General features: G+C 37.1%; 1 protein-coding gene across 1 annotated transcript in view; it reads left to right on the forward strand.

Annotated features, from left to right (window-relative positions):
• WDPCP (WD repeat containing planar cell polarity effector) overlaps positions 1 to 13,539 on the forward strand; it is a 500,366-nt gene that overhangs the window by 286,095 nt on the left and 200,732 nt on the right. Inside the window, exon 13 of the mRNA XM_011987298.1 lies at positions 10,646 to 10,709. Within this exon, the coding sequence (XP_011842688.1) occupies positions 10,646 to 10,709 (64 nt within the window). The remainder of the gene's footprint in view (positions 1 to 10,645; positions 10,710 to 13,539) is intronic.

Below are 13,539 nucleotides of genomic sequence, written 5' to 3' on the forward strand. Positions count from 1 at the left end.
CATGGAATACTATGCAGCCATAAAAAAGGATGAGTTTGTGTCCTTTCTAGGGACATGGATGAAGCTGGAAACCATCATTCTCAGCAAACTATCACAAGAACAGAAAACCAAACACCACATGTTCTCATTCATAGGTGGGAATTGAACAATGAGAACACTTGCCACAGTGGGGGGAACATCACACACCGGGGCCTGTTGTTGGATGGGAGGAGTGGGGAGGGATAGCATTAGGAGATATACCTAATGTAAATGACGAGTTAATGGGTGGAGCACACCTACATGGCACATGTATACGTATGTAAGAAACCTGCACGTTGTGCACATGTACCCTAGAACATAAATTTTAATAAATAAAACTAAAACTATCATATGTTCCAGAAATCCTACTTCTAGGTATATGTCTAAAGGAAATGAAATCACTGTCTTGAAGAGACATCTATACTGTCATGCTCATTGCAGCATTATTCACAACAATCGAAATACGGAAACAACCTAGTTTTCCCTCAAAAGTTGAATGGATAAAGAAATGAGTAAATATCTTTATCATGGAATATTATTCAGCCTTTAAAGAGAGGGAGATCCTGCTACTTACAACAGTGTGAATGAATCTGGAGGACATTTTTAAGTGAATAAGCCGGACACAAAAAACCACATGATTTTACTTATATGTGTAATGAAAAAAAGTTGCACTCACAGTGATACAGAATAGGATGGTGGTTACCAGAAAGTTAGGGAAATGAGGCATTCTGGAAAAGGAGAGTTGTTAGGCAAAGGATACAAAGGAAATTCAGTCAGCCCTGGAAAAATTTGGATATTTCACATTTAAAATTTTTAAAAACAAAAGGACCTTTGGTTGAAGGGTAATAATGAAAAAAATTGAGAAACATTGATATCCAAAACCGGAATAATAAAATTCACAGTACCAACTTCATTTACAAGGCAAATTAGGAAGTTCTGTGAGGATTAGTCCATCTCTAATTCTTAGCAGAATTAAATAGAATTCAAATACTTAGAAAATTCTATTAATATCTGTATCATTCACTTATATTGCAGTACAATCAATAAAAGCTATTTACTTGCAAAAAAAGTGTGGTATTTACATAAATACAATATCATTTTGTCTTATAAAGTAAAGAAAATTACAACATGGATGAACCCAGAGCACATTTTGCTGAGTAAAATAAGCCAGGAACAAATACTGTACTGTATACTTAAAAATTTGCTAATAGGGTACATCTTAAGTGTTCTTATCACAAAAGTAAACAAATTAAGAGGGCCAGGCATGGTGGCTCATGTCTGTAGCAGTTTGGGAGGCCGAGACTGGCAGATGGCTTGACATAGGAGTTCGAGACCGGCCTGGAAACATGTCGAAACCCCCTCCCTAAAAAAAATACAAAAATGTGGCCAGGCATGGTGGTGTGTACCCGTAGCCCCAGTCTACTTAGGAGGCTGAGGTGGGAGAATCACCTGAGCCTGGGAGGTTCAGGCTGTAGTGAGCCATGATTATACCACTGTACTCCAGCCTGGGTGACACAGTGAGACCCTGTGTCAAAAAGAAAAAGTAAAAATTAAGAGAGTAAGAGGAAATGTTTGAATAGTGATAGATATGTTTATGGCATTGAGTGTGGTAATGGGTCCAGAACTGGTGGTTTCTTGGTCTCACTGACTTCAAGAATGAAGCCGTAGACCCTCGCAGTGAGTGTTACAGTTCTTAAAGATGGTGTGTCCAGAGTTTGTTCCTTGTGATGTTTGGATGTGTCTGGACTTTCTTCCTTCTGGTAGGTTTGTGGTCTCGCTGACTTCAGTTGTGAAGCCGCAGACCTTTGCGGTGAGTATTACAGCTCTTAGAGGCCGGGCATCCGGAGTTGTTCATTCCTCCTGCTGGGTTCATGGTCTCCCTGGCTTCAGGAGTGAAGCCGCAGACCTTTGTGGTGAGTGTTACAGCTCATAAAGGCGACGCGACCCAAAGAGTGAGCAGCAGCAGGATTTATTGCCAAGAGCAAAAGAACAAAGCTTCCACAGCACTGAAGGGGACCCGAGGGACTTGCTGCTGCTGGATCGGGTAGCCTGCCTTTATTCCCTTATCTGGCCCCACCCACATCTTGCTGATTAGTCCATTCTACAGAGAACTGATTGGTCCATTTTGGCAGAGTGCTGATTGGTGTGTTTACAAACCTTTAGCCCTACCCAATTAGCTGGTCGCAGAGTGCTGATTGGTGCATTTCCAGTCCTTTAGCTAGACAGGAAAGTTCTCCAAGTCCCCACCGGACCCAGAAGCCCAGCTGGCTTCACCTCTCAGTAATAGCTTCAGTGGTGTCTACTTCCCTCCAAATGAATCAAATTGTATACATTAAATATGTACGGCTTTTTGTGTGTCAATAATGCCTCAGTAAAGTGATATGTAAAAAGAAGACAAAAGAAGAAAAGGGAGCTCAAGAGAATTACAATAATTACACATATCTGAGTTTATAAAAATGTAAACATTCCTAAATACAAAACAAATACGAAATCAAAACAATTTTTTAAAAAGTAAAGCAAAGTTGCCACGTGGAAAAAAATACAAACTAAGCAGGGATTGTTATATACTGAATAACAAGACAGAATTATGCCACAGGTTATGAAACAGAACAAAGAAGTCACTCTACAATGCTGTGGGCTACCTTTCTTTCTTTTCTCTTTTTTTTTTTTTTTTTTTTGAGACGGAGTCTCGCTGTGTCGCCCAGGCTGGAGTGCAGTGGCCGGATCTCAGCTCACTGCAAGCTCCGCCTCCCGGGTTTACGCCATTCTCCTGCCTCAGCCTCCCGAGTAGCTGGGACTGCAGGTGCCCGCCATCTCGCCAGGCTAGTTTTTTGTATTTTTTAGTAGAGACGGGGTTTCACCGTGTTAGCCAGGATGGTCTCGATCTCCTGACCTCGTGATCCGCCCGTCTCGGCCTCCCAAAGTGCTGGGATTACAGGCTTGAGCCACCGCGCCTGGCCTGTGGGCTACCTTTCATAATAATAAAAGTTATATCTGTGTACCAAATAAAATGACAGGCATCTTCATAAAGCAGAAATTGTAGGAGATATCAGAAGAAACAGACAAAAGCCAACCAGTAGTTAATTTGCACATAACATTTTCAGTCTAAGACTGGTCAAAGAGACAAAAATGAAGCAATAAATGAGCAAAGTAACAGAATCGATAAGGAGCTCTCATGTAGATGGATACACACACACTGAGTTTATCTATACACACACAAAGTATATATATACATATATATACACTCTGATAATAGAGACACGCTTTTCGGTACTTCAGACTGATAGTGTTCTATAATATCAGTTACATGAAGATAGAGGTCATCTATTTATTTGTTTAACTTTCCATTTGTTTAACTTGCTGATTGAGGAGTGCTAAAAGCAACTGTTAATGTAATTGTCTTCTTTAATTGTTACGTTTTTTTGTTTCATATATTTAAGACATTCACACTCATGATTGTTAGGTCTTCCTGATGAACTGGTGTTTTTATCATTATGAAATGTCTCTCTTTAATACTGTTTTAAAAATTATATTATGTCTGATAATTATAGCCATTCTAGCCTTTTCATATTTATACTTTTCTATTTACGTACTTTCAAACTATCTGTGTTTGTATATTTATAGTGCATTTCTTACAAGCAGCGTATATTTGATGCTTGCTCTTTTGTGACAATCTTTGTCTCTTGATTGGAATGTTAAGTTCATTAACATTTAATGTAATTAGGGATGTAGCTGGATTCAGTCTGCCATTTTGCTTTCTGTTTTTACTAATTTTTACTAATTTTCATTTCTTCACTCCTCCTTTCCTTCCTCCTTTGGATTATTTGAATATTTTCCAGATTTTTTATTTATTTGCTTTTTTAGTCATACCTACTTGTACTGTTTTTTTAATGGTTGCTGTAAGGGTTACATTTATATCCTTACTGTTCTACAGTCCACTTAGAATTAAAAGGTAGAAATCTTCACATAGTCCACTTCATGTAAAATGTAGAAATCTTGAAATGAACTGAATCGGTTCCTTTACCCACCTTACCCCATCCTTTATGCTACTGTTGCCATATACATTACCTACATGTTATAACCTTCACAAAATGTTTTAATTTTTGCTTTCAACAGACAAGTGTATATTAAATAAATGTAATGGAGTTCCTTATATTTGCCCATGTATTTACCATTTCTCCTACTTTTCGTTCTTTCTTGGAGATCTGCATTTCCATCTAGCATTTATTTTAGCCTAAAGAACTTCTTCTAGTCTTTCTTATGGTGTAATTCTACTTGTGATAAATTTTCTTAGTTTCTTCCGTGAAAATATCTTTATTACACCTTCATTTGTGAGTCTTTGCTGCATATAAAATTTTGTGTGTGTTTCTTCCTTTCAATACTTCAAACATGTTATTCCACTGCCTTCTTGAGATTATTCTGCTATTTTTCTAAATTATTAAGTTGGATATTTAGTTTATCAATTTTTAGTTTATCAATTTTTAATCCTATTTTCAACACAAGCACTTAAGGCTATAGATTTCCCTTCAAATGCCTCATTTGCTCAAGTGTTTTTTATAGTATTAGCATTTATTTAAGTATTTTAAAATTTCTATTATGATTTCTTCTTTGACTAATGACTTCATTTCTAAGTACATATGAATATATTGCCTATTTTTTTGTCAAACTTAATTACATTGTTGATGGATTAATTATAATCTTTAAAATATAATGAGACATGCTTTTTTACTTACTACATAATATAATCTTGTAGATATCCCATTTGGGCCTGAGAAGAATGTGTATTCTCTGATTTAAGGTTCTCTGGGCTGAGCGTGGTGGCTCACACCTGTAATCCCAGCACTTTGGGAGGCCGAGGCGGGTGAATCATGAGGTCAGGAGATCGAGACCATCCTGGCTAACATGGTGAAACCCCGTCTCTACTAAAAATAATATTAGCCAGGTGTGGTGGCGGGTGCCTGTAGTCCCAGCTATTCGGGAGGCCGAGGCAGGAGAATGGCGTGATCCCAGGAGGCAGAGTTTGCAGTGAGCTGAGATCACGCCACTGCACTCCAGCCTGGGCAACAGAGCAAGACTCCGTCTCAAAAAAAAAAAAAAAGAAAAAAAAGATTTAAGGTTCTCTGATTTAGGTCCTGTGTATTCAATAAATATAACTTTGTAATTATGTTAAGTCTCCTATTTCTTTCTAATTTTCTCACTGCTTAGACTAGCATAAATTTAGAGATAAACCTTAAAGTCTCACACAGTGATGGTAGGCTGATCATTTGTTTTAATTCTATTCATGTTTTGCTTTATAGATTTTCAAGCATATTTTATTAAGTACATTCAAGTTTAGAATTTTTCTATGCACAGAAGATTGAAACTAGGCCCCTTCCTTTCACTGTATACAAAAATTAACTCAAGATGGATTAGAGAATTAAATGTAAAACCTAAAACTATAAATCTCTCAGAAGAAAACCTAGGAAATATTGTTCTGGGCATAGGCTCTGGTAAAGACGTCATGACAAAGACTCCACAAGCAATTGCAACAAAAACAAAAATTGACAAATTGGAGGAGTCTCTGCTCAGAGATTTGATGCTTATTTTTCCTCCATAATTCGAAGATATTTTCTCACTGTCTTCTACCTCCCATTGTTGCCAATGAGAAGTCTAGGGTCAGTATTTGTAGTTCCTTTGTAGATGATGTGTCTTCTCTCTCTCTCTTTTTTTTAAAAACTTTTTCTTTTTTTAAACTTTATGTATATATTATTATTATTATTATTTATTTATTTATTTATTTTTTGCAGTTTTAGGTTCAAGGGTACATCTGCCGGTTTGTTACAAGGGTAAATTGCATGTCATTGGGGTCTAGTGTACAGCTTATTTCATCACCCAGGATAACTATGCTACAAATGAGCACAGTATTCGATAGGTACTTTTTAAATTCACCCTCCTCCCACACTCCAGCCTCAAGTAGGCCCTGCTATCTACTGTTCCCTTCTTTGTGTCCCTGTGTACTCAGTGTTTAGCTCCCACTTATAAGAGACGACATGTGGTATTTGGACTTTTGTTCCTGCATTAATTCTCTTAGGACAGTGGCCACCAACTCCATCCATGTTGCTGCAAAGGACATAATCTCTTTCTTTTATATGACTGCATAGTATTCCATGGTGTATATATGCCACATTTTCTTTATCCTGTCAACCATTGGTGGGCATCTAGGTTGATTCCATGTCTTTCCTATTGTGAATAGTGCTGTGATGAACACACACATCACATATCTTTATGTTAGAACAATTTATATTCCTTTGGGTATATACCCAGTAATGGGATTGCTGGGTTGAATAGTAGTTCTGTTTTAAGTTCTTTAAGAAATCTCCAAACTTCTTTCCACTGTGGCTGAACTAATTTACATTGCCACCACCAGTGTATAAGTGTTCCCTTTTCTCTGCACCCTTGCCAGCATCTGTTGTTTTTTGACTTTTTAATAATAGCCATTCTGACTGGTATGAGATGGTATCTCATTGTGGTTTTGATTCACATTTCTCTAACGATTACTGAAGCTGAGGATTTTTCCATATGCTTGTTGGCTGAGTATTTGTCTTATTTTGAGAAGTGTCTGTTCATGTCCTTTCCCCATTTTTTAATTGGGTTTTAAGTTTTTTGCCTGTTAATTTGTTTAAATTCTTTATAGATTCTGGATATTAGGCCTTTGCCAAATGCACAGTTTGAATATTTTCTTCCATTCTGTAGGTTATCTGTTTACTTTTTTGATAGTTTCTTTTGCTATGCAGAAACTCTTTAGTTTAATTGGTCTTCCTATTTGTCAATTTTTTGTTTTTGTTGTAATTGCTTGTGGAGTCTGTGTCATGACATCTTTGCCAGGGCCTATGTCCATAACGATATTTCCTAGGTTTTCTTCTAAGGTTTTTATAGTTTTAGATTTTACATTTAAGTCTGTAATTCATCTTGAGTTGATTTTTGTATACAGTGAAAGAAAGGGGTCTAGTTTAAATCATCTGTATATGACTGTCCAGTTATTCCAGTATCATTTATTAAATAGGAAGTCATTTCCCCATTACTGCTACTGTCTATCTTGTCAAAGATCAGATGGTTGGTTGCAGGTGTTTGGCTTTATTTCTAAGTTCTTTTGTTGCAGGAAGTCAGGGACTCCGAATGGAGGGACCAGCTAAAGCTGCAGCAGAAGAACATAAATTATGAAGATTTCATGGACATTTATTAGTTCCCCAAATTAATACTTTTATAATTTCTGACACCTATCTATACTGCAATCTCTGAACATAAATTGTGAACATTTCATGGACACTTATCACTTCCCCAATCAATACCCTTGTGATTTCCTATGCCTGTCTTTACTTTAATCTCTTAATCCCGTCATCTTCTTTGTAAGCTGAGGAGGATATATGTCACCTCAGGACCCTGTGATGATTGCGTTAACTGCACAAGCTGTTTGTAAAGCATGTGTGTTTGAACGATATGAAATCTGGGCATCTTGAAAAAAGAGCAGGATAACGGCAATGTTCAGGGAACAAGAGAGATAAGACTTCTGTCCGCTGGTGAGCTGGACGGAACAGAGCCATATTTCTCTTGTTTCAAAGGCAAATAGGAGAAATATCCCTGAATTCTTTTTCTCAGCAAGGAACATCCCTGAGAAAGAGAATGTGCCCTGAGGGTGGGTCTATAGACAGCCCCCTTAAGGCAGCCGCCTTTTACAGTCGAAGTCGAAGGGATGAAATAAGTCCTGGTCTCCTGTAGCGCTCCCAGGCTTATTAGGACGAGGAAATTCCCGCCTAATAAATTTTGGTCAGACAGGTTGTCTGCTCTCAAACCCTGTTTCCTGATAAGATGTTATCAATGACAATGCGTGCCTGAAACTTCATTAGCAATTTTAATTTTGCCCCATCTGGTGGTCCTGGGATCTCGCCCTGCTTTGTGATATTTTATTACCTTGTGAAGTATGTGATCTCTGTGACCCACACCCTATTTGTGCACTCCCTCCCTTTTTGAAAATCACTAATAAAAACTTGCTGGTTTTATGGCTCGGGAAGCATCATAGAACCTGCCGATGTGTGATGTCTCCCCTGGACACCCAGCTTTAAAATTTCTCTCTCTTGTACTCTTTCCCTTTATTTCTCAAACCAGCTGAGATGCTTAGGGAATAGAAAAGAACCCACAATAAATATCAGGGGTGGGGTTTTCCCCCAATATTCTGTAATCTGTTCCATTGGTTTATGTGTCTGTTTTCGTACCAGTACCATGCTGTTTTGTTTACTGTAGCTTTGTAGGAGTTTGAAGTGCATAATCTGATGCCTCCAACTTTGTTCTTTTTGTTTAGAATTGCTTTGGGTATTCAGGTGTTTTTTTTTTTTTTTGGTTCCATATAAGTTTTCTTTTTCTTTCTTTTTTTTTTTTTAATTTTGAGTTGTAGTTTCACTTTTGTTGCCCAGGCTGGAGTGCAATGGTGTGAACTCGGCTCACTGCAACCTCTGCCTCCCACATTCAAACGCTTCTTCTGCCTCAGCTTCCCAAGTAGCTGGGATTACAGGCACCTGCCACCATGCCCAGCTAATGTTTTGTATTGTTTTTTTTTAAGTAGAGATGGAATTTCACCATGTTGGCCAGGCTGGTCTCGAACTCCTGACCTAAGGTGATCCACCCACCTCAGCCTCCCAAAGTGCTGGGATTTCAGGTGTGAGCTACTGCACCTGGCCTGGTTCCATATAAATCTAAGGTATTTCTAGTTCTGTGAAAAATGTCATTAGTAGTTGGACAGGAATAACATTGAATCTGTAGTATGGCCATTTTAACAGTATTGATTCTTATTATCCATCAGCATGAAATGGTTTTCCAATTGTTTATGTCATCTCTAATTTCTTTCCACAGGGCTTTGTAATTCTCATTGTAGAGATCTTTCACCTCCCTGGTTAGCTGTATTCCTGAGTATTTTATTCTTTTTGTGGCTATTGTGAATGGAATTGTATTCTTGATTTGACTCTCAGCTTGGACATTATTGGTGCACAGAAATGCAACTCATTTTTGCACTAATTTTGTATCCTGCAACTTTGCCAAAGCTGTTTATCAGATGTAGGAGTCTTTGGGCAGAGACTACGGGATTTTGTAGGTATAGAATCATGTCATCTGAGAAGGGAGATAGTTTGACTTCCTCTCTTCCTATTTATTAATAGATGCCTTTTATTTCTTTCTTTTCTGGAATGCAAAGGCACAATCTCAGCTCACTGCAACCTCTGCCTTGTGAGTTCAAGCAATTCTTGTGCCTCAGCCTCCTGAGTAGCTGAGAATACAGGCACCCACCACTACACCTGGCTCATTTTTGTATTTTTAGTAGAGTTGGGGTTTCACTGTGTTGCCCAGCCTGGTCTTGAACTTTTGGCTTCAAGTGATAAAACCATCTCAGCCTCCCACAGTGCTGGGATCACAGGCGTGAGCTACCGCACCCAGCCTAATTTTCTTTTTTTGTTCAGTTCTGCATTTCCATTATAAATGTGAATATTTTAAATTTCCTTTTTATATCTCCTGGCTGATATACATTGTTTCTTTTGTGTTGATTGTATCATATCATTTATCATCTCTGGAAATTCTTAACCATTAACTTAATTCCCTGTGTAGTCATATTAGACTTTTCATATTTTCTAATTTGCTTAGCCTGTCTTTATATTTTTAATTTCTTTTTCCTCTGCAACATTCTGTGTAATTCCTAACTTATACATAATTTATGCACTTTTATTTCACCAATTCTTTCTTCAAATGTGTCAAATTGACTGAGCACAGTGGCTCACACCTGTAGTCCCAGCATTTTGGGAGGCTGAGGCAGGCAGATCACGAGGTCAAGAGATCGAGACCATCCTGGCCAACATGGTGAAACCCCATCTCTACTAAAAATACAAAAATCTGGGCATGGTGGTGCACACCTACTCCCAGCTACTTAGGAGGCTGAGGCAGGAGAATCGCTTGAACCAGGGAGGTGGAGGTTGCAGTGAGCCGAGATCATGCCACTGCACTCCAGCCTGGCGACAGAGCGAGACTCCGTCTCAAAATATAAATATATATATATATATTTTTATATATATGGATAATTAGTATTGCCAGATAGTTACAATGGAATGGTGACAAATGCAAAATTGCAGTGAATGCATGGACAAATAGTACAATTTGCTAATCCTCTGACCTCTTCCTTAGTATATCTCACCTCCACTGAATATATAATGAATCAATAAGCTTCCTAGTACAAGACACTCTTCCTTCACAAAAATAAACACAATTGCCTTTTGATTTCTATATCTGAGGGGGATTCAGGCAAATACAGGAGGTACTAACAAGAAGAGGCAACATATTTTCTAAGCTATCATAGTCGGCAGTGTCTACTTGGGGTTATGTTTATTCTTGAACGTTATACTTAAGGCCTCCACAGGCTCTGAGCCTCAGCCCCTCCTAAATGTAGTAACTTTTCACATATGGAAGATCCTAGTAGGCCAGTTCCCTTCTCTCTGAAAATATTTTTTCAATCAGAAGGACAAAAACAGTATCACGCAAATATGTTAAATAAACAGCTCTTTTCTTTTATATATTCTTGTTCACAACTAACGTAACATTTTTTTCTGCCTTGTAGGTACCAGAGATTTGAAAAGGCATTTCTCCTAGCTGTTGACATTGGTGCTCGTGACCTCTTTATGGTGAGTCATTTTCGGAGATGATTTTGTGCCTTCAGTTCTAAGGCTGAGTAAGTTGTCAGCTTCTGTGACCATTAAAAAGGATTAGTGTCATTTTGCAGGCTTAGACACATGGTGGGAAAGCATTATTCCATCTTGACTTGCAGGTTTGCTTTCATGAAACTGGTCAATAGCTATCTAGTATCTTTTGATTTGTTGACATTTTCTTTGCTGGCTCCAATGGGTCTTTTATGTTTTCTAAGAATTTATAATTCTTGAACTTTTCTCCTCATGTATCTTGATGCAAGGGGATGACACCTATCTATCTAATAATCTTAAATGTCTTTCTAATCCATTCTCTGAAGAAAAGCTATAGAATCCAGGACATAGGGCAAAACATGTCCCACAGATCTTGAATGTGCTCAGTTTGTCCCTTAGATTTTAGTGTAGAGTAACAAAGTAGGAATGTTCTCACATGTATTTTTTGAGTAACTATAGTACAAAGTGGATCCAAGAGGTTAAATTCACATACACTCTGGCCCTCCCATTTGTTAGCTACAGAACAGTAAAACTGACCAGTTTCTTACAAATCCTTATACTCTGTATCAGGTTTCGGTTTTATAAGACTTGCACCACAGTGCCACATTGAGATCAAATGAACAAAGGAAAAGTCCTTTCCTGGTTTCCCAGCATATTCTGTTAGATAGCAATTTCATTGTTTCACAGAAACAACAGAGCAAAAGGTTCTTGAAAGAAGAAATAGTTCTAGAAGGTGCTTTTGCCTGAATCTTTTGCACAATTAAGACATTTTATAGTTTAAGCTTTGATGTTTCAGATATTCTGTTACATAGCAATTATATTGCTGTCACAGAAACAATAGAGCAAAAGCTTCTTGAAAGCAAGAAATACTTCTAGAAGGTGCTTTTCCAGAATCTTTTGCACAGTGAAGTCATTCTGTAGTTTAAATTAAGCTTTGATGTGTTAGATAATATTATGGATTCATCACATTAAATCAATCCTCTTTGGATTGAGTTTGATATTTAAATTCTAATTGTATGTCATTCAATTAATTATACTTTTATTGACCATTAAAAATCTAATTTCAAAAGCGTGAACATTCTTTTATTCGTCTTCTGCATTTTGTGATGTCTAATTGAGCAGGCATATTACATTGAAGGAAGATTTTATTATTTTCATCAAAATCTATACATGCAGAGATCACAGTGTCAGAAAATTAATTACACTTTTTAGATTTTCCAGCCCCATTGACTTTTTTCCTTATCTCCACCTTTTTACCTTTGCCACTTACCTCAATAATGGTAGATTTTCCCCATATTTCTTTATTTTTATGTCTATAGTTTCAGTCTTTTTTCTAGCCAAGATAAGAACTAAAGAGATGTATATTTAAATGTTTGGTGCCTGGTAAAATTTATCTCTCAAGGTATTATGTTCTGTAATTTCTAATGTTGTAATAATTACAAACATCATGAAAGGCACCTTCTAAACTTTTCTCAAATCATACCTGTTTCAGCTTTCAGTCTCAGTTTAGCCAATGACAATATAAAGTATCCAGGTTAGTTCAAATCACTTTCATCCAATAGCCTTTCTACTGATAGGCTAACCCTAACCCATGAGGATTTTTATACCAAAAAGATGAAAATATAAAATAAGGGAAGTATAGAAGTCGTTTTACTGTCCTTTTTATTTGCAAAAGCAAACATTCATTAATTCAGAATGCTGCATTGTTACTCTTCATGCATAATTTTATTTATAGCCCATGGTCTGCTTTAAAGAAGCTCAAAATATTAAGAGCATTAAAGCCTGAAAGTTCTATTTAAGCTCATGAATCTACTATATACATTTAAAGTTCCATGTAGAAATTGCCTAAAAGAATTTATTTTTTAATAGATTGATTCTTACTATCTAAATTTCATCTAGCCAGAGGTCTGTAGCCTATAGACTGAAAAATGTTACCTCTTTTGAAATTAAAAGCTTGTAAAATAATCAGGATTATTCCTACTTATACATGATTTTCTACCCTTGAGTTATCTCTTGGTAAAAGACTAAAAATAATAACATGTGAATCACAATGGGATCACACAAAAGTGTATCAGTTAACCTGAAAATAGTCCTTTTGCATTAGCATATTATCAGTGGTAAAAAGTTACAAGACATACAACATAAGAAAGTTGATATGGCTGGAAAGCAGAGAGACTAAAGGGACTTACTATTCCATATAAAGGAGTTAGAATTTATCTCAAAAGCAATAAGAAGTTACTAAATCATTTTAAACAGAAGAGTGATATTATCAGTATTTTGGCTAGGAAACTTTTCCTATAAAGGGCCAGGTAGCAAATAGTTTAGGCTTGTTTCTTGCATGCTTTATTGATTGACTGATTGATTGATTGATTGAGTCAGGGTCTTGGTTTTTCATCTAGGTTGGAATGCAGTGGTGTGATCATAGCTCACTATAACCTTGAACTCCTGGGCTCAAGCAATCCTCCTGTCTTAGCCTCCGAAGGAGCTAAGACTACAGGCATGTGCCACCATGCTTGGCTAAGTTTTGTAAATATTTTAGACTTTTTACAAGCCATACGGGCTCTGTTGCATTTACTTAACTCTGCCATTATAGAGCAAAAGCAGGCATAGTCAATACATACACAAATAAGTTTGGCTGTGTTCCAATAAAAGTTCATATATGGACACTGAAATTTGATGTCACATAAAACCGTTTCTGTGGTTTTTTTTTTTTTTTTTTTCCCAAAAACCATTCTTAGTTTGGGTTAGATTGGATGGCAGGTCACAGTTTGCTGATTCCTTGTTTAGAGTATGATCATGTAAGGCTGCATTGTAG

The sequence above is a fragment of the Mandrillus leucophaeus genome, unplaced genomic scaffold (genome assembly GCF_000951045.1).
Source record: "Mandrillus leucophaeus isolate KB7577 unplaced genomic scaffold, Mleu.le_1.0 Scaffold307, whole genome shotgun sequence".
In the NCBI taxonomy this organism is placed as follows: Eukaryota; Metazoa; Chordata; class Mammalia; order Primates; family Cercopithecidae; genus Mandrillus; species Mandrillus leucophaeus.